The following is a 26,836-nucleotide window of genomic DNA, read 5'->3' as shown; positions in this document are numbered from 1 at the left end:
CCGGGAGGTGGAGGTTGCAGTGAGCTGAGATTGTGCCACTGTACTCCAGCCTGGGCGACAGAGCGAGACTCTGTCTCAAAACAAACAAACAGGCCGGGCGCGGTGGCTCAAGCCTGTAATCCCAGCACTTTGGGAGGCCGAGACGGGCGGATCACGAGGTCAGGAGATCGAGACCATCCTGGCTAACACAATGAAACCCCGTCTCCACTAAAAATACAAAAAAAATTAGCCGGGCGTGGTGGCGGCGCCTGTAGTCCCAGCTACTCGGGAGGCTGAGGCAGAAGAATGGCGGGAACCCGGGAGGCGGAGCTTGCAGTGAGCCGAGATCGCGCCACTGCACTCCAGCCTGGGCGACAGAGCGAGACTCCGCCTCAAAAACAAACAAACAAACAAACAAACAAACAAACAAACACCATCCAATGAAACAACAACAAAAAAAGAATGCTCAGGGCTCAGGAGGAAGGGGAGATGAGGGCCAGCTTTGAATGTATTGGTCCTGCCTCCCCAGGCAGGGAAAGCCAGCGCAGAACTGTGTGGGGCTAGGCTTGAGGAGGGTGACCTTGGTGGACAGGGGAGCTTGGGGTTATCAGGAGGCAGTGGCCATGGCGTAAGTGGCAGAGGAAGCTGACTAGGGCGGCATGGGAGCGGGGGTGAGAGAAGGACTGGACACTTTTTTCTGTTTGAAACGGAGTCTCACTCTGTTGCCCAGGCTAGAGTGCAGTGGGGCGATCTCGGCTCATTGCAACCTCCGCCTCTCAAGTTGAAGAGATTCTCCTGCCTCAGCCTCTTGAGTAGCTGGGACTACAGGCACACACCACCATGCCTGGCTAATTTTTGTATTTTTAGTAGAGACCGGGTTTCATCACGTTGGCCCAGCTAGTTTCCTTTTTTTTTTTTTTTTTTGAGACGGAGTCTCACTCTGTCACCAGGCTGGAGGCGCGATCTTGGCTCACTGCAACCTCCACCTCCCAGGTTCAAGAGACTTTCCTGCCTCAGCCTCCCAAGTAGCTGGGACTACAGGCGTGCGCCACCATGCCCAGCTAATTTTTTAAATTTTTAGTAGAGACAGGGTTTCACCATGTTGACCAGGATGGTCTTGATCTCTTGACCTCAGGTGATCCGCCCACCTTGGCCTCCCAAAGTTCTGGGATTACAGGCGTGAGCCACCACGCCCAGCTGACACACTTTTACTTATTCATTTAAACATGTTTATGGGCATCTTCTTGGTGCCAGGCCCTGTACCAGGCTCTGGGCACACAGCAGTGACCAGGAAGCTAGCACTCCAGTGTTTGGGCATGGCTTCAGCTTCCTTCCAAGCTAAGGAAGGGGTTAGGGCTTTTGCCATGGGGGACTGCGCAGCCACTGAAGGCTCCCCAATGGGCAAAGTGAGCAAAATGGTCAGGTCTGCATGTGAAAAGGCGCCAGGAAGGATGTTTGGGCCAGTGGGCCCCAGTGCTAGGGGACCTGTGAGATTGCAACACAGGTAGGGACTGAGTCCTCCTGCACAGGCAGTTTCCAGTCCCATTTCTGTACAGACAAGGACACTGAAATTCAGGGAGGAAGAGTAATTTGCTCAGAGACCCCTTATGAGGATGGGGGGTAGGGAGCACACTGCTGGGTAGATGTGGGGTCAGGTGTTATGCAAGACAGGCCCAGGGTAAGGTGGTTCTGGTGAATGTGAAGGAAGGTGAGAGACCGTCTCTGGGGTCCACTCTGTGGGGTGTGGCTGAGATGCTGTCTGGCCCGGTGACCTGCCTACTTTCCAGCTGTGTGGCTTGGGGCAAGTTACTTAACCTCTCTGAGTCTCAGTTTTCTCGCCTGTAAAACTGGAATAAAAATTGTACCTGCTTCGGCTGGGCACGGTGGCTCATACCTGTAATCCCAGCACTTTGGGAGGCTGAGGCAGGCAGATGACCAGAGGTCAGGAGTTTGAGACAAGCCTGGCCAACATGGCGAAAACCCGACTCTACTAAAAATACAAAATTAGTCGGGTGTGGTGGCACACACCTGTAACCCCAGCTACTTGGGAGGCTGAGGCAGGAGAATTGCTTGAACCCAGGAGGGAGAGGTTGCAGTGAGCCAAGATCGTGCCACTGCAGTCCAGTCTGGGTGACAGAGCAAGACTCCTTCTAAAAAAAAAAAAAAAAAAAAAAAATTGTACCTGCCTCACAGGATCCTGTAAGATAATCAGCGTAGGGAGCTTGGGGCAATGCCTGGCACCTAGAATGGACCTGTTCCATGGGAGGGAATGCCAGCAGGTAGGGTAGGGCTGGCGGGCTGGAAGAGCTGGCTCCAAGGACTGAGAAGGTGGGGGAAGCTGGGGACAAAGGGAGAATTTTGTGAGATTTCCTGGTTGGAGCAGGAGAAGGTGGCTGGCCAGGGCGAGGTCAGGGAACCAGGAGCCTCTCAGGTTGTCTACTGGGTGGGGAAGCCTCCCAGGCTGGGGGGAGGGGGCCCTAGGAGGGCTGTGGCCAGGGCCCAGAGGAGGGCAGGGCAGGGACTGGGCGGGAGGTTCTAGTCACTGTGCCTCCTACCCCAGTACTTGCGCTAGTGGCTGCCAGCCAGACAGGCAGCAGTGCCTCATGGGACTTGTAGTTTTTCAGGGAGAGGTGGTGGCCAAGGGTGTCAGGAGGTGCAGTGCCCCCTGGGCAAGGCCTAGGTATGGTTATTAATCCAGGAAGGTAGTTTTCAGCGGCAAGGCTTGTAGGCTTGTCTTCCAAGGCAGGATTTGGCTGGCAACTGGTCATGGGTGCTGTCCCTGAAGCTTCATCCTTCCAGGCCCCCCACGTGGCAGAATGGTTTGGTCTCCTTCCCTCTGGGGCCCGCAGGCCAGAATGGGCCTCCCATCTCCTTCCAAAGTGGTGCAGCCCAACTGCCAAAGGCCGCAGGTCACCTGGCTGGCAGCATCCTGGCTCCCCCCCACCCCCGAGCCCCCACTGTCAACTCCCGAATTCCTGTCCCGCCAGTCCTCCGTGACCTTTTCCCTGTAGCCAAGGTCTCTCACCAGACCCGCCTCTGCTGAGCCTCTCTAGCTGTCTAGCTGTGACATGGCTGGAGTGGCAGCCCACAGGGTGCGTCCACCTTTCACTGCGCACATGAAGAACCGTGGGCTCAGAGAGGTGACGGTACTTTCCCAATATGTGTCACTGACTCCTGGCCCAGGGGCCTTCCTCATGCCCTGCCAGGCTTACGAACCCCAACTCTTTCATGCCCAATTTCGAGGGCACCAGACTTTGCTCCCATTTTATAGATGGGGAAGTAGAGCCCAAAGGGCTAACGATACGTGCCCAGGATTGCAGGTCAAGGACAGAAAGGCAGCTCTCTTGATTCTCAGGCCTCTGTCTCCGGCTGTCCCCTGCCCCCTTGCCCTGAGTCTGCTCTGCCTGCCCTCAGGAGCTGGAGAAAGCTGTGGTGCGGGGCAAGGAGCTGGGGGCCCGGCTGGAGCATCTGCAGCGTGAACTGGAGCAGGCAGCTCTGGAGCGCCAGGAATTTCTGCGAGAACAGGAAAGCCAGCACCAGAGGTGGGGACAGGGCTGAGGGGAAAAGTGAGGGAGGCAGGGGTGTGGTGGGGTGAGCGTGGGGTGGGGCTGGGTGCCAAGGATTCTCCTGGCAGGTACCAGGGCTTGGAGCAGCGGCTGGAAGCTGAGCTGCAGGCGGCGGCGACCAGCAAGGAGGAGGCGCTGATGGAGCTCAAGACCAGGGCCCTGCAGCTGGAAGAGGAGCTGTTCCAGGTGATGCCTGATGGCCTGGGAGCTGGGGGCCATGCCACCCCGCTCTCCATCCCATGAGCAGATGCCAGGGTCGCGTGTGCTGCTGGTCTTGCCCCTGGATTCTTGGCTAGCTACTTGTCTCACTCCCCATGTGGGGCCTGTTGGAGGGAGCACTGTGCTGGGAGTCAGGTGGCCGTGTTGACTTATCCCGCGTCTCATTTTCCCCATTCTGCACATGGACAGAACTTCTGCTGTGGATGACTGCTCCACCTCTCTCACCCGGGGTGCTCCACTGCCTAGGGAGCTCAGCGCTTGGCATCAAGGAAGTCAGTTATGGTTTCTGATGCCTGGGCTGTGTGTGGGCTCCATACGGAGGGTGGGGTGGTGGGGCCTAATCCCAGGCTGCCATCCTCAGGGAGCTCACAGTCCAGGCAGGATAGAGGCAAGAAAACAGGTGATGATAACTAGGTGCCAGGGGCTGTGAGGAGGCCATACAGGGGCTTGGGAGGGTGCCACCCAGCAAGGTACCCAGCAGGTGCATGTGAGTCAATCAGGGGAAGTTTTGTGGAGGAGGTGGGGTTGAAACACAGGCTTAGAGGAGGCCCCGTGCAGCAACTCATGCCTGTAATCCCAGCACTTTGGGAGGCCAAGGCGGGTGGATCACCTGAGGTCAGGAGTTCGAGACCAGCATGACCAATATGGTGAAATCCCATCTCTACTAAAAATACAAAAACCAGGCCAGGCGTGGTGGCTCAAGCCTGTAATCCCAGCACTTTGGGAGGCCGAGGCAGATGGATCACGAGGTCAGGAGATTGAGACCATCCTGATGAACACTGTGAAACCCCATCTCTACTAAACACACACACACAAATTAGCTGGGCATGTTGGCGGGTGCCTGTAGTCCCAGCTACTTGGGAGGCCGAGGCAGGGGAATTGCTTGAACCCGGGAGGCAGAGGTTGTAGTGAGCCGAGATCGCACCACTGCACTCCAGCCCGGGCGACAGAGTGAGACTCCGTCTCAAAAAAACCCCACAAAAAACAAAAACAAAAAAACCCAAAAATTAGCTGGGCGAGGTGGCCCACATCTGTAGTCCCAGCTACTCGGGAGGCTGAGGCAGGAGAATTGCTTGAATCCGGGAGGCAGAGGTTGCAGTGAGCTGAGATCACACCACTGCACTCCAGCCTGGGCTACAGAGCGAGACTCTGTCTCAAAACAAAAACAAAAACAAAAACCGAAAACCAAAGAGGCTTAGAGGAGTAGTGGGATGGAGAGGTGTTATGAGAAGAAGGCTCTGCTGCAGACAGAGAAGTTGAGAAGGGCAGGGTGGAGATGGTGGAGCTTCAGGAACCAGGAGCAGGGACTTGTGGGATCCAAGGGAAGGCATGAGATTGGGGCAGGGTGGCCCTGGCTAAATGCTGCTGGCAGGACAGGCCCATAAGCGCAGGTCCTTGCGGCATCCCCAAGCCGCTGCCCTGCATGACTTCCAAGGGACTCTCCTTGCAGCTGCGCCAGGGCCCCGCGGGGCTGGGGCCCAAAGAGCATGCGGAGCCTCGGCTGGTGGAGACCCAGAATGTGCGACTTATTGAGGTGGAACGCAGTGTGAGTGTGGGCCACAGTGAGCCCTGGGGAGGTGCCCCATGTAGTGTGAGTGTGGACCCACAGTGGGTCCTGGGCAGGGGGGGGGTGCCTGGTGCAGTGTGAGCCCTGGGGAGGTGCCCTGTGCAGTGTGAGTGTGGGCCCACAGTGGGCCCGGGGGTGGGGGTGCCCCGTGCAGTGTGATTGTGGGCCTGTGGTAGGCACTGGGGGTGCCCCCGCCACCTGGCTACCGCTAACCCCCACTTCTGGGCAGAATGCAACACTGGTGGCAGAGAAGGCAGCTTTGCAGGGGCAGCTGCAGCACCTGGAGGGGCAGCTGGGGAGCCTGCAGGGCCGTGCCCAGGAGCTGCTGCTGCAGAGCCAGCGGGCGCAGGAGCACAGCAGCCGCCTGCAGGTGGGTGGCTGCCCGGGTGCCCATCCCTGCCCATGTACTGCCCCCTCCTGCCCCTTTTGGATCGTCCTGTGGCCTTTTTCTATCCCAGCTCCCAGCCAGCTGCCCCACCTCTTCTACAGCTTCATTTATCCTTGTCCTCTGACCCCAGCCACCATTGTGCACCATCCTCCCTGCCGCTGTCTCCTCCTACCTGCTGCCAGCCCCCACATCTGCACCTGTGTCCTCCTGCCCTCTCACCGTCCCAGCCCTCCCCTCCACAGGGAGCCATTAGTCCCATTCTGCCCTGTGCCCCTCCCGGACAGCCTGGCCTAGCCAGCCTCTGCCACCTCTCCCCTGCTCGCCATCAGCCTCTGGCTGGGGTTTGTGCTGCCTCCTGTGCCCCCAGCCCTCCGCCTCCTCCACAGCTCTCTCCTTGTCTTGGGCCCTACCCTCTGCCCTTAGCCCCCGACCCTTCACCCGATTTCCAGCCAGGGGTTCCTCTCCAGCGGCCTCTGCTTCCCTCCTCCATCCCAGGCCGAGAAGTCTGTGCTGGAGATTAAGGGCCAGGAGCTGCATCGGAAGCTGGAGGTGCTGGAGGAGGAGGTGCGGTCAGCGCGGCGGTCCCAGGAGGAGACCCGCGGGCAGCAGCAGGCCCTGCTTCGGGACCACGAGGCCCTGGCACAGCTGCAGCGGCGGCAGGAGGCCGAGCTAGAGGGACTGCTGGTGCGGCACCGAGACCTCAAGGCCAACATGCGGGCACTGGAGTTGGCTCACCGGGAGCTGCAGGGCAGGTGAGCATCACCAAATGCCCAGCTCCTCCCCTGGCACCCCCTATCTGCCAGAGAAGACTCCCCTTGGCAGGTCTGACTCCCATCAGGAAGCACCTCCACCTCCGCTCTGTGATACCCCCGCCACTGTTGTGCTCCCCACACTTCTGGGCTGGGCTCCCCGTCGGGCTCACCTGTTGGGAGTGGTGGGCACCTGGCATGGCTTTCTGCCCAATGGCTTTCCCTGGGGGACCTATGCTTAGGAGGTGACAGACCTCCTCTGGGCTCAGATAGTCCAGCTGGCTGCTTGTGGTGGCCATAGGTTCACGCAGCCCTCTTAGCCCCTTGTCCATCCCAGGCATGAGCAGCTGCAGGCCCAGCGGGCCAGCGTGGAGGCACAGGAGGTGGCCCTACTGGCAGAGCGTGAACGCCTGATGCAGGATGGGCATCGGCAGCGGGGCCTGGAGGAGGAGCTGCGGAGGCTTCAGAGCGAGCACGACAGGTGCCGGCCCTGCCACAGCCCCTAGCAGCTCTCAATGGCCCCATCCCGAAAGTGGGTTGGGGGTGTGGGGTCCTGCCTGGCCTCCCCTCTCCGGCATAACTCCTCTGGCCAGCACTCGGACTGAGGACCCAGGTCCCTTGGAGAACAGCTCTCCTTGCCTCCCAAGGGCTCAGCTGCTGCTGGCAGAGGTGTCTCGGGAGCGGGGTGAACTTCAGGGTGAACGCGGGGAGCTACGGGGCCGGCTGGCGCGGCTGGAGCTGGAGCGGGCACAGCTGGAGATGCAGAGCCAGCAGCTGCGCGAGTCCAACCAGCAGCTGGACCTGAGCGCCTGCCGGCTGACCACACAGTGTGAGGTGTGGCTGGGGGGCCGGCGGGGGTGTGGGTGTGTGTGGGGGAGCAGGAAGCCTATACCCAGGTGGTCCTGAGCTGGGTCCCACCCCCTGACCTATGTTGCCCTCCTGCCAGCTATTGACACAGCTGCGGAGTGCCCAGGAAGAGGAGAACCGGCAGCTGCTGACTGAAGTGCAGGCCCTGAGCCGGGAGAACAGGGAGCTCCTGGAGCGCAGCCTGGAGAGCCGGGACCACCTGCACCGCGAGCAGCGGGAGTACCTGTGAGTGGGCCGACTGGGAGCGGGGTAGGGCCTGCATCCCCTTTGGGCGTTCCTGGGGAGATCCCCCAGTGAGGGCCTAGGGACAGGGTTGGAGCTGACCTTCCAGGTCAGTCCGATCTGTGGCATGGGACCAGTGCGTCCTCGCTGCAGCCTGTGCCTTGCTACTGCCTTGGTTTCCCTGGGCCTCACACCCAGCTCTCCCTTCTCACTCCTGCCAGGGAACAGCTTAATGCCCTGCGCCGAGAGAAGCAGAAGCTCGTGGAGAAGATCATGGACCAATACCGCGTGCTGGAGCCTGGGCCCCTGCCCCGGACCAAGTGAGCAGCCCTGTCACCTCCCTCAGGCTGGACATCCTGCTAACCTCTGCCCCTGCCCTGGCCTCTGACCCCAGGCCCAGCTCAGGTCCAGGCCCCATGAAGGTCAACCTGGCCTTTGCCATCCCCAGGACACCCTTTGCTCCCTCCCTCCTCCCTGTCCTGATCCCGTCTTGTGCCCTCTTGCCCCCAGGAAGGGCAGCTGGCTGGCAGACAAGGTGAAGAGGCTGATGCGGCCCCGGCGGGAGGGGGGCCCCCCTGGGGGGCTGCGCCTGGGGGCCGATGGGGCTGGCAGCACCGAGAGCCTGGGGGGCCCCCCGGAGACGGAGCTTCCTGAGGGCAGGGAGGCAGATGGGACAGGTGGGTCTGGGGGTCAGGTGGCCAGGATGGTCCCTGCCCCACATCCTCTGCCCCTACCTTGGCACCTGCCTCACTGCCTGGCCTGCATGCATGACCCCATTGGCCTTCCCTGAGGCCTGCTCAGCCTGCCCTGATGCCACCAGGGGCTCTTTGCCCTGGGCCCTGCAGGGTCACCCTTGGCCCACACCTCTCTCCTGCCTGTGCTATCCCCCACCCAGCCTGCCCCATCTGCAGAGGAGCCCAGGATCTGGGAGGTGCAGAGGACTCTAGGGAGAGGTCATTGATCCTAGACTGCAGATGAGGAGACTGAGGCCCCGGGAGGGGAAGCTCCTTGCCCAAGGTCATGCAGTGAGTTAGTGTCAAGGCCAGCACAGGGCCAGCGTCCTGCTGCCCCCTCATTTGCCTGGCTCCTACCCCCTCTCTGCACCTCCTCTCCCTGGCCCTGGGCAGCTTCACCCACTGGCCCCTCCACTCCACCCAGGCCCCTGGTCCTCTGACCCCCTCCCTACATGAGCCTCAGCCCTCTTCCCCTCCTCTGACCCCCTTCCTGCATGAGCCTCAGCCCCCCTTTCCCTTCTCTGACCTCCTCCCTGCACGAGCCTCAGCCCCCCTCCCCTCCTCTGACCCCCTCCCTGCATGAGCCTCAGTCCCCCCTCCCCTCCTTTGACCCCCTTCCTGCATGAGCCTCAGCCCCCCTTTCCCTTCTCTGACCCCCTCCCTGCATGAGCCTCAGCCCCCCTCCCCTCCTCTGACCCCCTCCCTGCATGAGCCTCAGTCCCCCCTCCCCTCCTCTGACCCCCTTCCTGCATGAGCCTCAGCCCCCCTTTCCCTTCTCTGACCCCCTCCCTGCATGAGTCTCAGCCCCCGCTCCCCTCCTCTGACCCCCTCCCTGCATGAGCCTCAGCCCCACTTTCCCTTCTCTGACCTCCTCCCTGCATGAGCCTCAGCCCCCCTCCCCTCCTCTGACCCCCTCCCTGCATGAGCCTCAGCCCCCTTCCCCTCCTCTGACCCCCTCCCTGCATGAGCCTCAGCCCCCCTCCCCTCCTCTGACCCCCTCCCTGCCTGTGCCTCTTGCAGGGTTCCCTTCCCCGGCACCCATGCGCCGGGCCCAGAGCTCCCTCTGCCTGCGGGATGAGACCCTGGCAGGCGGGCAGCGGCGGAAACTCAGCTCAAGGTTCCCGGTGGGCCGAAGCTCTGAGTCATTCAGCCCTGGGGACACCCCTAGGCAACGATTCCGACAGCGCCGTCCAGGGCCCCTGGGGGCACCCATCTCCCACAGCAAAGGTGAGGGACAAGGGTCACTGTCCCAGCCGGCCCCCCAACTCTTTGTGGACCCACCAGCTCCTTGGGGGAGGAGGCTTCCTTCTTGTCCCCTGTGTCTCCTGCAAGCTCTGTCCACTTCCGCCCTGGCTCTGGGCCCAGTGGTTGCCTTGTGCCTCCCAGGACCTGGTGTGGGATGGGAGAACTCCGTTGAGACCCTCCAGGAGCACGAAACAGATGCCAACCGAGAGGGTGAGTGGGGGCCTGAGGAAGGAGCAGCGTTCTTTGTCCTGCCTGGGACCCCTGGCAGAACCTCATTCATCCATTCTGTCACTTGACAATGATCCTTTACCAAGTGCCAGGTGATGTGCTGGCAGGGGACGCAGCAGGGAACATTCTGGTGTGAGGAGGCAGATAGTAGTAAACAATTTGCCTAAAAATAATTATTATCTACAACAGCCCTGTCCACTAGAAATACGGTGTGAACCACCTGATAATTTTAACTTTTCCAGTAGGCTCACCAGAAAAAGTGAAAAGAGACAGGTAAAATGGATTTTAATAACATTTAACTCAATATGCCTACACTATTACCATTTCAGCATGTAGCCAGTGTAAAAATCATGAATGAGCTATTAGACATGACTTTTATTTTTTTTTGAGATGGAGTTTCACTCTTTGGCTCACTGCAACCTCTGCCTCCCAGCTTCAAACGATTCTCCTGCTTCAGCCTCTCGAGTAGCTGGGATTACAGGCATGGGCCACCACGCCAGGCTAATTTTGTATTATTATTATTTTAGTAGAGATGGGGTTCCACTATGTTGGTCAGGCTGGTCTCGAACTCTTGACCTCAGATGATCTGCCCACTTCGGCCTCCCAAAGTGCTGGGATTATAGGTGTGAGCCACTGCACCCGGCCAGATGTGATTTTTTTCATAGTAAGTCTTTGGCAGTTTGGGAGGCCAAGGCAGGCAGATCACTTGAGGCCAGAAGTTAGAAACCAGCCTAGCCAACATGGTGGAACTCTGTCTCTGCTAAAAATACAAAAATTAGTCAGGTATGGGATGCCTGTAATCCCACCTACTCAGGGGACTGAGGCAGGAGAATCACTTGAACCTGGGAGGCAGACGGTGCAGTGAGCCAAGATCACGCCATTGCACTCCAGCCTTGGTGACAGAGTGAGACTGCCTCAAAAACAAAAAACAAAAAACATAGTAGATCTTTGAAGCACGTCACAGGCCAGCCCCATCTCACCTGCTCAGCTCACCCAGGGCAGCTCAGCCCTACACCCCATGGACCATCAGGAGGCGCTAATGCTCTGGGAAGAAAGGAGAGCAGGGGAGGGGTTAGGAGCTCAGGACCTCTGGGCAGGCTAGTTGGAGTTTTAGTAACTTGGGTGCTGGGGTGGGCCTCAGAGAGGAGGTAAAGTTGGAGCAAAGACTTGAGGGGAGAGTTTATCGTGTGGACACGCCTGAGAACACCATTCTGGGCAGAGGGAACCGCTGAGGGAAGAGCAGGCATGGTGCAGCTGGAAGCGGTGGGTATTGGCAGGTTGGGGGTGGGCAGAAGGTGCTGGAGCCTGTAGGCCTCCTGGGACTCTGGAAGTCCTCCTGAGGGAGGCGGGTCTGAGCTGAGCCTTTCCCTCTAGGCCCCGAGGTACAGGAACCGGAGAAACGTCCCCTCACCCCGTCCCTCAGCCAGTGACACCATGGGGACAGCAGGATCGGGAGTGCAGCCCTCTTGCCGCTGGAGTGTCAGCGGGGGCCCCAGGCAGCCCAAGAGCTCAGGGAGCCAGGGCCCCCAAGGGGAGTCCTTGGACAAGGAGGCCTGGGCCTGGAGATCCTCCATGGTCGGTGCCGGGGCCCGGAGGTGGAGCTGGGACACGTGTGTGGACAGGGGGGACAGCTGGTCCACACGAGTGGCTCTAGGCCGGGATTCTGGCTCTTCCAGGTGGCTCCCGCTGAGGCAGCGGTCTCTGGGGGATCCCCCAGCTGAAGGAGGCTGGCAGGAGTAGGCAAGAGAGCCCCCTGCCCAGTCCAGGCAGGGAGCTGAGTCCCAGTGCCGGGGGACTGTGGCCTGGGCTGATCTTGAGCCTCAGCTGGACATGAGGGGCATGAGAATAAAGCTGAACTGCAGCCTTCTGAGTCTTGCTCTGTCTGTTGGCTGCATTGGGTACCCCGGGGCACCAGGAACACATGCCGCCCCAGTCCTCCTGGTTGGCGGGGGTTTGTGGGCAGAAGGCCCCTGCCTGGACAGGGCGACACAGGCCTTTCTCCAGGGGCTTGGCCAGTCCGGCTGGCCAAAGCCCGAATGTCCTGGTGAGGTGGAGAGGGGATGACATCCTGGGTAGCCAGCAGGGATTGGAGTCTAAGATCTGGGCTAAGGGGTGGGGGGCAGTTCACAGCCTGGTGGGGCATCACTTAATGCCAGGGGCTGCCAGAAGGTGTGGGAGGGATGCTGGCTCTCTGACCAGGGCCTCTAGCATGATGCCTGAGAAGGGGGGCAATTAGGTTGAGGTGCAGGATGTGAGTCAGGGTACCTGGGGCCGCTCAGGGGAGGGTGGGGCTGCCCAGGGCTGAGATGAGTCAGCCTGAACTTGGGGGATGCAGAGCTGGGAGGGGCAGCCTGACCAGCCTCCCAGGTGTGACCTGCAGCAGCCTGAGTCCCTCCTCCTCTCAGCCAGGGCTTCACAGGACACGGCGTGGGGTGGACATCCTGGCCTCTCCAGCTGGCAGAGGAGCAGCGAGCCCCTCCCCACTGGTCTCAGGGCCTGGGGCCTCATGGCTGTCCCACTTTGCTAGGTGGCCCCATTGGTGGTCAGGAAGGGGAAGGCAAGAAGAAGAAGAGGGAGCAGAGGCTCAGGAGGACCAGTCAGCAGGGGCCCTGGGCCTCATGGGGAGAGGGGGCAACCCCGTGTGGCACTGACATCTCTGCTTGAGGCCTACTCAGGGCTCTAAGCTGGGTACTGCATCAGGTTAGGAGACAACAGGGGCAGCACACATGAGGTGCGCATGGCACCTGGTGGGCTCTGCATGGTGGCTGGGGGCTGATGTGATTCTGCAGGCCCCCTCTACAGAGAGCTGGTCAGAAAACTGGCCACTCCTCCTTGCCATGGGGTCCCAGGCTTGGCTCCAGCCCCCTCTTGGTGATGAGGCTCCTCTTTGCAAAGGCCAATCCGCTGGGGAGTGGGACCCTGGTGGCCACCCCCAGGAAGGTGGAGTAGGGCAGGCCCCACTGCCTGAGAGCTGAGTGACTTCCAGGATCCAGACCCCTTCTCAGCCTGCCCAGCACCAGGCACCTCGCCCCCCATCTTGGGGCACAGACTCCTGGTGTCCTCCAGCCACTGGCTGCAGCCGGCATTCCCAGGCAGACCCCTGTCTTGGGGGCAAATGCCCCAGAGGCTCCAGGTTACCCACGGGCTCAGGGATGGCTCCCACGGGGTGTTTCCAGTTCTCTGGAGAGTCGAGTAAGGTCCCGGAGCGCACGGCCCTGAGGCTTGGCCGGGGGGCTCGGGAGACAGGGCGTCCCCAGCCGGCCGCCCACCGGCAGCCCGGCGCTGTCACGTTCCAGCCGCCTGACTCAGGCCGCGTAGGGCGGGGAGCCGGGAGGCGGTGCCGGCGCCCGCCTCGGCCCCGGAGGCGGCACCAGGAAGCGCCCGCCCCGGCCGGAGCCGCCATGTAACCGGCGCCGCCCGGAGCCCGAGCCGCGCGGGCCCCAGCGACCCGCCCGCCATGGGGGACGAAGACGAGGATGAGAGCTGCGCCGTGGAGCTGCGGATCACTGAAGGTGGGTGTGGGGCCTGACTGCGGCTGCCCCGGGCGGGCCGGGCCGGGTCATGGACCGGCTGGGTTCATTCACCCCCTGTGCCCACAGCCAACCTGACCGGGCACGAGGAGAAGGTGAGCGTGGAGAACTTCGAGCTGCTCAAGGTGCTGGGCACGGGAGGTGAGGACCCCCATCCACCGGGCAGGCGTCCCAGGCGCGGTGCCCCTGACCTCCTGCCTGCTCACTCCTGGGCCTGGGCCAGGCCACTGAGCAGGCCCCCCACCCTTTCCCGGCACAGCCTGCCTTGCCTGCCCCGCCCTGCCTTGCCAGGGTTTGCATGCCCACTTCCAGGGCACTCCACGTTGACATCACTCCTCCCTCCACGGTCCTGTGCGTGCATACCCCCCTGGATTTGCCAACACCTTGGGGAGGGGGACTTGCACCCCTCTCAAGTTATTTGCATACCTCCTCCCTTTCTTTCAATATGGGATCCCCTCCCACATTTTGCAAACGCCCCAGCGCTGGTTTGCGCATCTCTTCCCCAGCCAGGTGCACACCTCTGCCTCCCTTCCTTGCACTGGCATCTTTTCACATCCATCTGATCTCTCGCAGATTTGCACATGCCCCGCCCCCACGCCTCGAAGCAGGCCCCCTGGAGTTGCATGCTCTCCAGCCTGGTTTGCACATCCTTTCCCTGGTTTTGCTGGGCACCCTCCCGGGGTGTGCACACCCTTTCCTTAGAAGGCTCTGCCAGCTTTTTGCACACCTGCCTCTTGCCCCGGCTCCTTCGCCTAATTTGCACACCCTCCTGGGTTGGCATCGCCCCCACCCCCCAAGCCTGCACCAATCTCCCGCTCACAGCCTACCCTCCACCCACTCGCTGCTCCCACAGCCTACGGCAAGGTGTTCCTGGTGCGGAAGGCGGGCGGGCATGACGCGGGGAAGCTGTACGCCATGAAGGTGCTGCGCAAGGCGGCGCTGGTGCAGCGCGCCAAGACGCAGGAGCACACGCGCACCGAGCGCTCCGTGCTGGAGCTGGTGCGCCAGGCGCCCTTCCTGGTCACGCTGCACTACGCTTTCCAGACGGATGCCAAGCTGCACCTCATCCTGGGTGAGCGCACGCCACATCCCAACGGGGGTGGTGTGGCTGAGGGCAGGCGAGGCCACCTGACGGGGCTGCTTCCTAACTTCCACTGCACCTCCCAGACTATGTGAGCGGCGGAGAGATGTTCACCCACCTCTACCAGCGCCAGTACTTCAAGGAGGCTGAGGTGCGCGTGTATGGGGGTGAGATCGTGCTGGCCCTGGAACACCTGCACAAGGTGGGTGAAGACCTGGTCACAGGCTGTTGCCATGGGAACTGGGTCTGGGCCTTCGAAGGAATCTGCAGGCAGGGCAGCCTCAGGCTTCCCCCTGGGCTTCCTGGGGGGCCAGTGGTGAGCTGGGTGGGAACTGGAGCTACTTCCCCAGGACCCCTTACAAGAAGCCTCATCGCTGCCTGCTGGGGTCCCCTCCCCTGGCACCTCCTCGAAGGGGCTTTCCTTTTTCAGGGAACTCAGGGCTGCATTCACAGAACTTCCTCAAATGGAAACCTCATGGCCTGGCTCCAAAGGCCCCCTTGAAATGGGGCTCTTCACGCAGACTTTCCTCTCTCTGGGACCTTGGGGCCTGTCCCACGGGGCCCTCCTTCTTTGCTTTATATCTTTTTTTTTTTTTTTGAGACGGAGTCTCGCTCTGTCACCCAGGCTGGAGTGCAGTGGTGCGATCTCGGCTCACTGCAAGCTCCGCCTCCTGGGTTCAGGCCATTCTCCTGCCTCAGCCTCCCAAGTAGCTGGGACTACAGGCACCCGCCACCACACCCGGTTTATTTTTTCTATTTTTAGTAGAGACGGGGTTTCACCATGTTAGCCAGGATGGTCTTGATCTCCTGACCTCGTGATCCACTCGCCTCGGCCTCCCAAAGTGCTGGGATTACAGGCGTTAGCCACCGCGCCCGGCCTGCTTTATATCTTAAATGGCCTTTTTTATTCAGTGGCTCTGCCCTGAAGACCCCCCTCTACAGGCAGATGACCTTCTCTGGGGGGGGGGTCTCCTTATCCTGAGCAGGGCCGGGAGCTGCAGGAGCTAGGGAGGGTTTGGGAGAGGAGACCTCAGCACCTCTCTTGCTCCTACCAGCTCGGCATCATTTACCGAGACCTGAAACTGGAGAATGTGCTGCTGGACTCCGAGGGCCACATTGTCCTCACGGACTTCGGGCTGAGCAAGGAGTTCCTGACGGAGGAGGTGAGTGGAGGTTGTCTCTGCCTGCGGTGTCCCATTTGATCCTCCTTCCTGCCTCTTCCTGCTCTGGGCCTGCATTCTGGGGCTGCAGAAGTGAATAGCTCCAAGAAGTTTCCACAGCTCAACTCTCCGACCTCACAAGTTGAGCAAGTCTTACTCTGGGCCTTGTGGGGCGCTGCAGCACGGGAGAGGCTTGGCCATCTAAACAGGACCTCTTGCCCTCCCAGAAAGAGCGGACCTTCTCCTTCTGTGGCACCATTGAGTACATGGCCCCGGAAATCATCCGTAGCAAGGCGGGTCATGGCAAGGTGGGTTGGCAGGGAAGTGGGGCTGGGGGAGGTGGAAAGAGGGGGTGTGAGGCAGGGGAGACGCAGGCTCTCACCCTGGCTCCACCCACAGGCTGTGGACTGGTGGAGCCTGGGCATCTTGCTCTTCGAGCTGCTGACGGGAGCCTCGCCCTTCACCCTGGAGGGTGAGAGGAACACGCAGGCTGAGGTGTCTCGGTGAGTAGAGCTGGACGTGGAGGGCGGCCAGGGGGCTGCAGGGCCTGCCTGGGCAGCACTGTGGGGGGGGGCTTGCTGCCCCTGACGCCCCCCCAATCCTCCCAGACGGATCCTGAAGTGCTCCCCTCCCTTCCCCCCTCGGATCGGGCCCGTGGCGCAGGACCTGCTGCAGCGGCTGCTTTGCAAGGATCCCAAGAAGCGATTGGGCGCGGGGCCCCAGGGGGCACAGGAAGTCCGGAACCACCCTTTCTTCCAGGTGAGGCTCCTGACTCAGGGCCCCACACCCCCTGGTGCATACCCAGGTGGGGCTGCTGTTCCAGGTTGAGGTTGTGCCTGGCCAGTTTCACTTTATTTGGAAATCCCCCCAGAGAAAGAAAGCAAGTGTGTGTAAGCTAGGTTTCTCTTCACATCCATCCCCACTGAAACTTGGCAGATGCATTCCTGAAAGAAAGGACTCTAGGTTCATTGGCTGTTGGGACTGTCAGGGATTTGAGAATGGATTGGTTGGTCCTTTCATTGGACAGACCCAGAGAAGGCAGGTGACCTGCCCCAGATGGCACAGTAAATGGTGCTGAGCTGGGAACAGACCTTGGCTCTAGATAGATCTCCTGCTGGCCCAGATCAGTACTAAAACCCACACTTACGGCTTTTAGCACCCACCCAGGCATTTTGTTCTTTATCCCTGTCCCTCCCTGTGCAGTCTGTGTGCCTGTCATTCAGAAGGACAGTTGGTCAGCACACATGGGTGTTTGCTCACTTGTTAGGAGCACACACGTTAGAGTACAGTGCAGAGTGAATCTGGCCATGTGAGAATGCTCTGACTCAGGGGCTGGGCCTGGCCAGCGTCATCGCCCAGCAGGACTTTGTAACAGTGAATACCTACTGTGTGTCGGCCCTTTATAGACATGAACACATTTCACCCTCACAACTACCTGATTCTTATTTTTTAGATGGAGTTTCACTTTGTCTCCGGGGCTGGAGTACAGTGGTGCGATCTCAGCTCACTGCAACCTCCAGTTCACGAGTTCAAGCGATCCTGCTGCCTCAGCCTCCCAAGTAGTTGGGATTACAGGCACATGCCACCACGAGTGGCTCATTTTTATATTTTTAGTAGAGACGGGGTTTCACCATTTTGGCCAGGCTGGTCTCGAACTCCTGACCTCAAGTGATCCACCTGCCTCAGCCTCCCAAAGTGCTGGGATTACAGGCGTAAGCCACAGCGCCCTGCTGTGGGGACAAGGGGCAACCACCTTGATTCTTGTCCCCATCTTTACAGATGAGGAAGCTGAGGCTCCAAACAATTAAGTACTTTGTCCAGGAAGTGATGGAGCTCAGATTCAACCCAAGGCTGGGTGGCTTGAATGCCTGTCCTTAATGGTCTTCTGCTTAAGTGTAGGCATCAGATTTGCCACTCATCTGACATCTAAACAAAAGCACCCATTTCTGGGCACTTATTGTGGGCCAGGTACTGTGTTACTCATACTTCGAGTGCCGTCTCTTTGAATCTTCCAAGCCCTGGGAGGGCCTGCCTGAGATGATTTCTTAGACAGGGATCTATGTCTTTGAGGTGAAGATGTCCCTTTGCACAGGGTGGGGAGTTGGGGGCGGGGAAAGCATCTGAGCAGTGTTGGTCTCTTTCAGTGAATTCCTCAAGCCCACCCTTCGCCTATGCTGGGTGCTGCGCCAGATGCTGGAATGGGTTGACCAGTAATACAGGAGAGGCCCCAAGGTCTTCAAGGCCTGATGTGTGGCAGGGGTCTTTCCCTCCTTCTGTCTTTCCTTTTTCTTTTTTCTTTTTTGGAGACAGAGTCTTACTCTATCGCCGAGAGTGCAGTGGCATGATCTCGGCTCACTGCAACCTCTGCCTCCCTGGTTCAAGTGATTCTTCTGCCTCAGCCTCCCGAGTAGCTGGGATTACAGGTGTGCACCATTGTGGCCAGCTAATTTTTGTATTTTTAGTAGAGTTAGGGATTCACCATGTCGGCCAGGTTGGTTTCAAACTCCTGGCCTCATGATCCACCCACCTTGGTCTCCCAAAGTGCTGGGATTACAGACGTGAGCCACCGCACCTGACCTCCTTCTGCCTTTTCTTGGACAGCTTCTTTGGTGATAGCAGTGCTTAGGTCCTTGGTGGTAGAACTGGGGCCTTCCAACTTGAGTCAGTCACCTTGGCTACAGTGACAAAAAGTCCAACTCAGAATGGTGATATCCGTTGGAATCAAGTTTGGTGCTAGCAACAGAGATCAGAATGAACAGAGTGACCTAAGAGGTTTGCTTATAAGTAAACCTTTTATTATACTTACTTATAAATAAGTGGCTTACTTATTTTTCTTCTCACATAAAAGAAGCCCAGATTAGCAGACCAGGGCTGCCATGGTGTCTTCACGGTGCCACATTGTCTTCGGGAATCCAAACTCTTCTTCTTTTTTTAAAAAAAAATTTTTTTTTTTTAAAAATTCTTAGCCAAGTAGCTTCTATCCCTGGGGTTGCTTCATGGTCCAACATGGTTGCTGGAGCTCTTGCCATCTAAGCTGTCTCCCAGGTAGGGAGCAGGAGGAAGGAGAAGGGGCAAAACGGGCACTTGCCAACTAGCAACCTCCCTCTTGAGGATCTTTCCCTGGAATCCTACGTAATAATTTTTGCTGATAAGTTTTGGTCACCCCTAACTGCAAGCAAGTTTGTAAAATATTCTTTTAACTGTGTATATTGGTTCCTGGAATAAAACTGGGGCTATGGTACTAAGGAAGATAGGGAGAATGGATATTGAGCAGGCAATCCACAGGTTCTGCCACATTAGCTTAAACATAAAAGGGCACGTTTTGGCTCCCATAAGTGAAAAGGCCAAGGGAAAGTTATCTGACTTAAGCACATCCAGGTGCTGAAACTATGTCCCTTGGTTCTGCTTTTCTGCATGGGGACTTCATCTAACCCTGACAGGGTCCCCAGCAGTTCCAGACCACATCCTTTTAGATTTAAGTCCAGTAGGAGAAAGAGATTTGTTTGTTTTTTCACGCCAACTCTTTTTTTTTTTTTTGAAACGGGGTTTTCACTCTTGTCACCCAGGCTGGAGTGCAGTGGCGCTATCTTGGCTCACTGCAGCCTTTGCTTCCTGAGTACAAGCGATTCTCCTGCCTCAGCCTCCCAAGTAGCTGGGATTACAGGTGTGCACCACCATGCCCAGCTAATTTTTTTTTTTTGTATTTTTAGTAGAGATGGGGTTTCACCGTGTTAACCAGGCTGGTCTTGAACTCCTGACCTCAGGTGATCCAGCCTCCTCGGCCTCCCAAAATCCTGGGATTATAGGCATGAGACACCATGCCCAACCTTTTCACACCAATTCTATTAAAAGTTCCAGAACTGACTAAGTGTGGTGGAATGGTGGTTCTCTAAGGGGAACAGGGATTGTATTATCAGAGGGAGAGAGAAGCCAGGGAGGGAGGAGGAATAGCTGCCCACCCCAAATGCCAGATGGGCCCTTGCCTCATGGAGGAACTGCCCAGTGAGGGTGGGCTGAGTGAAGGGAGTTTCTCATGCCTGACCTTTGACACCTAATCTCTGATTCCCTTCCCTCAGGGCCTAGATTGGGCTGCTCTGGCTGCCAGGAAGATTCCAGCCCCATTCCGGCCCCAAATCCGCTCAGAGCTGGATGTGGGCAACTTTGCAGAGGAATTCACTCGGCTGGAGCCTGTCTACTCACCCCCTGGCAGCCCCCCACCTGGGGACCCCCGCATCTTTCAGGTGAGGATAAACTCATGGAACTCAGATGCAGGAGAGATGAGATGTCGCTGTCTGCCTCAGCCCTGGCTGACCCGAGGACACTGCCTAGGCCTTGTGTCCTGATTGGGACTCAACGTCTCCCCTAGATGTCTCCACGTAAAGGGGACCTAGGGTTGTCGGTCACAGAGACCACCGGGGCAGGATGTGTGTTTGATAGTTCATGATTTATCTTTAAACCTTCTGTTAATTTGCCTTCTATTCCATCATCTCTTTATTGTTATGTAAAAATATTATTTAAATTTATTCACTTGCAGCTGGGTGAGGTGGCTCACACCTGTAATCCCATCACTTTGGGAGGCTGACGTGGGCAGATCACCTCAGGTCAGGAGTTCAAGACCAGCCTGGCCAACATGGTGAAACCCCATCTCTACTAAAAATATAAAAATTAGCTGGATGTGGTGGTGGGTGCATGTAATCCCAGCTACTCCGGAGGCTGAGGTGGGAGAATCGCTTGAACCTGGGAGGTGGAGGTTGCAGTGAGCTGAGATCGCACCATTGCATTCCAGGCTGGATGACAGAGTAAAACTCTGTCTCAAAAAAAAACAAAACAAAGAAAAAAGAGATCTTCACCTGCTTATGTGGACACCTAGGAGGAGACACATGTCGATATTGTGGCTTTGCACGCCCTTGGCATACCATGGTACACTCCTGGAGGGACGGGTCCCCTCCACTGATTTTTTATTTTTTATTTTTTTGAGATGGAGTCTCAGTCTGTCGCCAGGCTAGAGTGCAGTGGCTCGATCTTGGCTCACTGCAATCTCCGCCTCCTGGCTTCAAACGATTCTCCTGCCTCAGCCTCCTGAGTAGTCGGGACTACAGGCATGTGCCACCACGCCCAGCTAATTTTTGCATTTTTAGTACAGACAGGGTTTCACCATGTTGGCCTGGATGGTCTTGATCTTTTGACCTTGCGGTCCGCCCGCCTCAGCCTCCCAAAGTGCTGGGATTAGAGGCGTGAACCACCACGCCCAGCCCCCTCCACTGAATTTTAGAAGCTTACACCTTTTGGACAAGTCCAAACTCCCTTTGCTTGGCATTGAGGCCCTTCATGATGTGGTCCTTGCTTAGAACCTGAGCCTCAGTTCTCATCATTTTCCTACTTGATGCTCTGGAGGGCATGATCGAACTGCTCAGAGGTTCCAGAATACACCTCTGTGCCTTTGCAGGTGCTATTCCTGCTACCTGGAGTACATTCCTTACAGTAGTCTACCAGGCAAGCTTCTCATCTCTTTTAGGCCTCCTTGTCTGCTCACCTGGCCCAGGGGGTCAGTTACCCTTTCTCTGTGCTGCAGTCCTCTGTGGACAGCACCTCCTTCTGTGCAGTTTATCATGTTGCCATAATGATCATATCATTATCACTAAATAAACCAGTATGGCTTGTTTAATAGACAGACCAAGTATGGCTGGATAAATCCCTTCTCTGAAGCTCTTAGAATTGACAACTCTGTGCTTGAATGTCCACATTCCATTCCATTGTCTCACAGCCCTCATGAGAAAGTTCTTTCTCGTGAATTGGTAGGTACTTTCATTCATTCATTTAATGATTCAAAAATGTGTAGTGAGTGCCTAAAATATTCCATGTATGGATCTGGGTACTACATTTTTAGGAGAAAATGACACATAGTTTATTTTTAAAATTATTTTTAAAATTAATTAATTAATTAATTTTTTTAGAGACAGGATCTTGTTCTGTCACCCAGGCTGGAGTGCAGTTGGGCAACCATGGCTCACTGCAATCTTGAACTCCTGGACTTGAGTGATCCTCCCACCTCAGCCTGCCCAATAGCTAGGACTATAGGCAAGTGCCACCACACCCAGATAATTATTATTATCATTTTTTTTGAGATGGAGTTTCACTCTTGTTGCCCAGGCTAGAGTGCAATGGCATGATATTGGCTCACCGCAACCTCTGCCTCCCGGGTTCAAGCGATTCTATGTGCCTCAGCCTCCTGAGTGGCTGGGATTACAGGCATGTGCCACCATGCCTGGCTAATTTTTGTATTATTAGTAGAGATGGGGTTTCTCCATGTTGGTCAGGCTGGTCTCAAACTCCTGACCTCAGGTGATCTACCTGCCTCAGCCTCCCAAAGTGCTGGGATTACAGGCATGAGCCACCGTGCCTGGCCGCAACACACAATTAAAATGACCCTTGAAAGCTCCTCAAATTGCCAGGACATGGATCTTTAGGAAAAGCAAATAATTAACTCTGGTTTCTTTTTGCATTTCTTCAGTAGCTCCCCTTGCAGAAGAAGCCAAAGTCTGGCTTGAAAGGGAGGAATAAAGGTTTTTTTCCTCAGCGGATAGAGTTGGATTGTCATAGGCTAAGCGTGAATTCAGGCCACACTTTGAATACATTCAGTGATCCTTTCAGGGCCTTCACCCCTTGGCACCTGGAGAGGAATAGGTGGTCACTCTGATGAGAAAGTTGGGGTCACAGGCTGGTGGGGACAGACATGACTCCAAGTGATTATAAAACCAGGTGGAATAAAATGTGTCCATACATCCTATGTGTACCAGGATGCAATTGGAACACCCACCACTGCCCCCTTGTCCAGGGTCTTGCCTCTGCCTGGTTCCCCACCAGAGTCTCCTCACCTGCACCCCCAACCCCCATGCCCATCCCCCCGACTCCCGCCCTGCAGGGATACTCCTTTGTGGCACCCTCCATCCTCTTCGACCACAACAATGCGGTGATGACCGATGTGCTGGAAGCGCCTGGTGCTGGAGACCCGCCAGGTCGGGCAGCGGTGGCCAGGAGCGCTATGATGCAGGTGGGCTGGGCTGGGCTGGGGGGAAATTGGTTTTAGGAGAGGCCTAGGCCGGGGGGACTCTAGGCCTAGATCCAACTGGTGCCTGCAGCGTGAGCTCGGTGAGGTCCCAAGCCTCTGCGACATGGGGCGTGGCGGGGCCGCGGGGCTACCAGGTGGGACCTCTGACACGCCCCCTTCGCCTTCGCCTCCAGGACTCGCCCTTCTTCCAGCAGTACGAGCTGGACCTGCGGGAGCCTGCTCTGGGCCAGGGCAGCTTCTCTGTGTGTCGCCGCTGCCGCCAGCGCCAGAGCGGCCAGGAGTTCGCAGTCAAGATCCTCAGTCGCAGGTGGGAGGGCCCAGGCGTGGGTAGGGGTGGGGTGGCAGAGCGCCGTCCCGGGGGCGGGGCCGAAGCACGGAGACCGTAACTCCTGCTGCGTCCCCCAGGCTGGAGGCGAACACGCAGCGCGAAGTTGCTGCCCTGCGCCTGTGCCAGTCACATCCCAACGTGGTGAATCTGCACGAGGTGCATCACGACCAGGTGATGGCTTCCGGCTGGGGGAGGGCGGAGAGAAAAGGGGCAGGCGGCGGGGCTTGGGGGCACTATGGGCGGGATCTAGGGGCAAATTGGGAGGGGCCTAGCGTTTGATTGGGGCCCGAAGGGACCAGGGAGGCGCAGGAAGTGGAATTTGAGGGGAGTAGGGCCTAAGGACAGGAAGGCGGAGCTGAGGATGGACAGGAAAAGGGACTTTGGCTGGGCACGATGGCTCACGCCTGTGATCCCAGCACTTTGGGAGGCGGAGGTGGGCTGATCACTTGAGGTCAGGAGTTCAAGACCAGCCTGGGAACACCGCGAAAAATACAAAAATTAGCCGGACGCTGTGGCATGCGCCTGTAATCCCAGCTACTTGGGAGGCTGAGGCACGAGAATCGCTTGAACCCGGGAGGCAGAGGTTACAGTGAGCCGAGATCATGCCACTGTACTCCAGCCTGGGCGACAAAGCGAGACTGGCTCCAAAAAAAAAAAAAAAAGAAAGAAAGAAAAAGGATTTTGAGGAGGGGGTGCTTGAACTTGGGCAGGGCCCGAGGGCTGGGGACCGGGCCTGGGTGGTGGGAGAGGGCCCGCCACCGTGGGCAGGTGGGCAGGTGGTGACCGTGGCCCGCCACTCCGCCCGCAGCTGCACACGTACCTGGTTCTGGAGCTACTGCGGGGTGGGGAGCTGCTGGAGCACATCCGCAAGAAGCGGCACTTCAGTGAGTCGGAAGCGAGCCAGATCCTGCGCAGCCTCGTGTCGGCCGTGAGCTTCATGCACGAGGAGGCGGGCGTGGTGCACCGCGACCTCAAGCCAGAGGTGGGCGAGCGGCCTCGGCGGCGGGGCGGGGCTGTGGCGTCCGGGGCTGCCTCTGACCACCACCCCGCCGCCCTCGCAGAACATCCTGTACGCTGACGACACGCCCGGGGCCCCGGTGAAGATCATCGACTTCGGGTTCGCGCGGCTGCGGCCGCAGAGTCCAGGGGTGCCCATGCAGACGCCCTGCTTCACGCTGCAGTACGCTGCCCCGGAGCTGCTGGCCCAGCAGGGCTACGACGAGTCCTGCGACCTTTGGAGCCTGGGTGTCATTCTGGTATGGGACGCGGTCCTCGAGGCGGTGTCAGGGTCGCTCTGGCGTCTTCCTGATGTGGAGCAGCACGAGGGAGGGAATAGGGGTCATCTTGGTGGGGGCGGCTGGGTTTCGTCTGAGGCTGGGATCGGGGTGATTCAAATACAGAGGCGGGGCCGGGCGCGGTGGCTCAAGCCTGTAATCCCAGCACTTTGGGAGGCCGAGACGGGCGGATCACGAGGTCAGGAGATCGAGACCATCCTGGCTAACACGGTGAAACCCCCGTCTCTACTAAAAAATACAAAAAACTAGCTGGGCGAGGTGGCGGGTGCCTGTAGTCCCAGCTACTGGGGAGGCTGAGGCAGGAGAATGGCGTAAACCCGGGAGGCGGAACTTGCAGTGAGCTGAGATCCTGCCACTGCACTTCAGCCCGGGCGACAGAGCGAGTTTTTATCTCAAAAAAACAAAAAACAAAAAACAAACAAAAAAAAACAGAGGCAGGGTCGCTCTGGTGCTAGAGTCGAAGCATCCGGCTATTGGGGGTTAGAAGTCAGGGTTCACCACGGGTGGGTCTCAGGAGTGCTCCTAGTGGGGAGGGTGAGTGGTTCTGTGGGAGCTGAGGGGTCAGCCTCGGCCCCGCAGCCTGGGCCGGTCTCACCTTCCCTTCACCCCTCCTAGTACATGATGCTGTCGGGGCAGGTCCCCTTCCAGGGGGCCTCTGGCCAGGGCGGGCAGAGCCAGGCGGCCGAGATCATGTGCAAAATCCGCGAAGGGCGCTTCTCCCTTGACGGGGAGGCCTGGCAGGGCGTATCCGAGGAAGCCAAGGAGCTGGTCCGAGGTGCGGAGCTGGAGGTCACAGACCATGGTTGGGGAGGGGGACGCTGGACAGAGATGGTCACTGGGTCATGTGTCCTGGTTGGAGATGGGTAGGGGAGGAGAGTGGAGCTGTTACCATCTCTTTGGGGCTCAGCCTCTACACCAGGCTCCTCCCACACTTCCTTGCCCCGCCTCCAGGGCTCCTGACTGTGGACCCCACCAAGCGGCTGAAGCTCGAGGGACTGCGGGACAGCTCGTGGCTGCAAGACGGCAGCGCGCGCTCCTCGCCCCCGCTCCGGACGCCCGACGTGCTTGAGTCCTCTGGGCCCGCAGTGCGCTCGGGTCTCAACGCCACCTTCATGGTAAGGGGCGGGGTCCGTTGAAGGGGTGGGCAGAGCCTCGAGAGGTGGGGTCTGGGAAGGCGGGGCCATCGGAGCCCAGAAAGGGGAGGTGCGGCCGGGCGCAGTGGCTCACCCCTGTAATCCCAACGCTTTGGGAGGCTGAGGCGGGCGGATCAGGAGGTCAGGAGTTCGAGACCCGCTGGAACAACATGGTGAAACCCCGTCTCTACTAAAAATACAAAAATTAGCTGGGCGTGGTGGCGCGCGCCTGTAATCCCAGCTACTCAGAGGCTGAGTCAGGAGAATCTCTTGAACCCAGGAGGCGGAGGTTGCAGTGAGCTGAGATTGCACAACTGCACTCCAGCCTGGGCGACAGAGCGAGACTCCGTCAAAAAAAAAAAAAAAAAAAAAAAGGGGAGGTGAACCGAATCCGGCCTCTGGTCGGTCTGGAGGCCAAGGCCCTGTCGGCCTAGGCCTTGACTTAGGCGGCTGGAGGCAGGGTCTGGGAATGGGGGTCAAAGTCAGATCTGGAAGCCGGGGTCAGGGGGGTGGGGGCACGTGATCACCCTTTCCTTTCTGCCAGGCGTTCAACCGGGGCAAGCGGGAGGGCTTCTTCCTGAAGAGCGTGGAGAACGCACCCCTGGCCAAGCGGCGGAAGCAGAAGCTGCGGAGCGCCACCGCCTCCCGCCGGGTCTCCCCCGCACCAGCCGCCCCGGGTCGAGCCCCCACCGCCGCCAAGGGGGCCCCCCGCCGAGCCAATGGCCCCCTGCCCCCCTCCTAATCCCTGCCACTGTGACCCCCTTCCCTCATAGGGGCTGTGACCTGGGAGCCCGGCTCACTCCTGGAGGCCTCTGCCAGTAGCCGACCTGATCCCTAAGGGACTGTCCTTCCCTCTCCTACCCCACCCCACTCCCAGACAGAGCAGAAGTATTTTTATAAGCAGAGAATTTTTTATGTCTTACCAGATAGAAATGCAGGGAAGGGGGGGCCTGCTGGGGAGTGGGGTTTGGGGGGCCCTATCCCACAACACTGCCTCTTCTGGGCAGAAGGCCCCTCCAGGGGGACTGCTCCAACAGGAAAGGGCCCCTCCCCCACTTCTAAGCACTGAGTTAGGAGTGCTAACTCCTAAACTGGGACCCCCTCCCCTGTTCTCCCCTAAGGCCCCGTTCCTGGGAGGGTCACCCCTCAACTGTCACTTTATGGACTGTCTGTGCAATTACGTCCACCAAAGACCTGTGTTGGGGGGACTGAAGGAGGGGCCCTGGGGACCCCCTGAAGCATTTCTGCCTCATTTTATGTCACCTGCTTCTCCCCTGTTGGGGCTAAGGAAGGAGATAGGTGGCCCCTAAAAGAGGAGGCCCTCTTCTCACCCACCCCCTCCCCTTTGGCACAGCTACTCCTGGCTGGGGGTGGGGCCTTGGGGGTCTGGGCTGGGCATCCATGGTCACTGCCTCAGCCCATCTAGGCTGTGCCTTTGACTTTAAAATAAAAGTCCACCCAGTGCTGTGTGTGGCA

At 58.5% G+C, this 26,836-nt stretch overlaps 2 protein-coding genes and 1 long non-coding RNA gene across 22 annotated transcripts in view; 2 read left to right on the top strand and 1 right to left on the bottom strand.

The window, feature by feature from the left end:
* CCDC88B (coiled-coil domain containing 88B) overlaps positions 1–11,625 on the top strand; it is a 17,271-nt gene extending 5,646 nt beyond the window's left edge. For 3 of the 15 annotated variants that reach the window (XM_077962455.1, XM_077962453.1, XM_077962461.1), the window contains 14 exons: positions 3,394–3,521; positions 3,614–3,731; positions 5,215–5,310; positions 5,561–5,701; positions 6,215–6,471; positions 6,806–6,949; positions 7,116–7,302; positions 7,415–7,560; positions 7,779–7,877; positions 8,068–8,115; positions 8,198–8,234; positions 9,312–9,518; positions 9,678–9,746; positions 11,139–11,625. In XM_077962455.1, the coding sequence (XP_077818581.1) occupies positions 3,394–3,521; positions 3,614–3,731; positions 5,215–5,310; positions 5,561–5,701; positions 6,215–6,471; positions 6,806–6,949; positions 7,116–7,302; positions 7,415–7,560; positions 7,779–7,877; positions 8,068–8,115; positions 8,198–8,234; positions 9,312–9,518; positions 9,678–9,746; positions 11,139–11,504 (2,043 nt within the window). In that variant the 3' untranslated portion in view covers positions 11,505–11,625. Of the gene's footprint in view, positions 1–3,393; positions 3,522–3,613; positions 3,732–5,214; positions 5,311–5,560; positions 5,702–6,214; positions 6,472–6,805; positions 6,950–7,115; positions 7,303–7,414; positions 7,561–7,778; positions 7,890–8,067; positions 8,235–9,311; positions 9,519–9,677; positions 9,747–11,138 lie in introns of all 15 variants that reach the window. The other 12 variants (XR_013403610.1, XR_013403609.1, XM_077962460.1 and 9 more) reach the window with 6 other exon arrangements.
* Positions 10,034–13,489, bottom strand: LOC144334165 (uncharacterized). The gene is made up of 2 exons (XR_013403668.1): positions 10,607–13,489; positions 10,034–10,212 (listed from the first exon to the last, which is right to left on the bottom strand). It is a non-coding gene; the product is annotated as an uncharacterized LOC144334165 (long non-coding RNA).
* On the top strand, positions 13,137–26,836 carry RPS6KA4 (ribosomal protein S6 kinase A4). 6 transcript variants are annotated; one of them, XM_015113726.3, is made up of 17 exons: positions 13,137–13,276; positions 13,364–13,389; positions 14,148–14,366; positions 14,462–14,577; positions 15,431–15,538; positions 15,763–15,843; positions 15,935–16,038; positions 16,144–16,294; positions 19,612–19,776; positions 22,458–22,586; positions 22,778–22,911; positions 23,010–23,103; positions 23,741–23,914; positions 23,994–24,188; positions 24,843–25,002; positions 25,179–25,342; positions 25,905–26,836. In XM_015113726.3, the coding sequence occupies exons 3-17, from the start codon at positions 14,210–14,212 to the stop codon at positions 26,100–26,102; spliced, it is 2,130 nt and encodes a 709-aa protein (XP_014969212.2). In that variant the 5' UTR covers positions 13,137–13,276; positions 13,364–13,389; positions 14,148–14,209; the 3' UTR covers positions 26,103–26,836.

The sequence above is a fragment of the Macaca mulatta genome, chromosome 14, assembly GCF_049350105.2.
Source record: "Macaca mulatta isolate MMU2019108-1 chromosome 14, T2T-MMU8v2.0, whole genome shotgun sequence".
NCBI lineage: Eukaryota > Metazoa > Chordata > Mammalia > Primates > Cercopithecidae > Macaca > Macaca mulatta.
Note: the sequence above shows the minus strand (reverse complement) of the source record. Positions and strands in the feature narration are given on the sequence as shown.

What these genes read in the sequence shown, in the direction of transcription:
- RPS6KA4 (XM_077961099.1), top strand. Translation starts at nt 13,222, where the DNA reads ATGGGGGACGAAGACGAGGATGAGAGCTGCGCCGTGGAGCTGCGGATC. An exon ending in CAAGCTGCACCTCATCCTGG is followed by an intron (nt 14,367 to 14,461) that starts GTGAGCGCACGC and finishes TGCACCTCCCAG; the next exon opens with ACTATGTGAGCGGCGGAGAG. An exon ending in GTCTCAACGCCACCTTCATG is followed by an intron (nt 25,343 to 25,904) that starts GTAAGGGGCGGG and finishes CCTTTCTGCCAG; the next exon opens with GCGTTCAACCGGGGCAAGCG.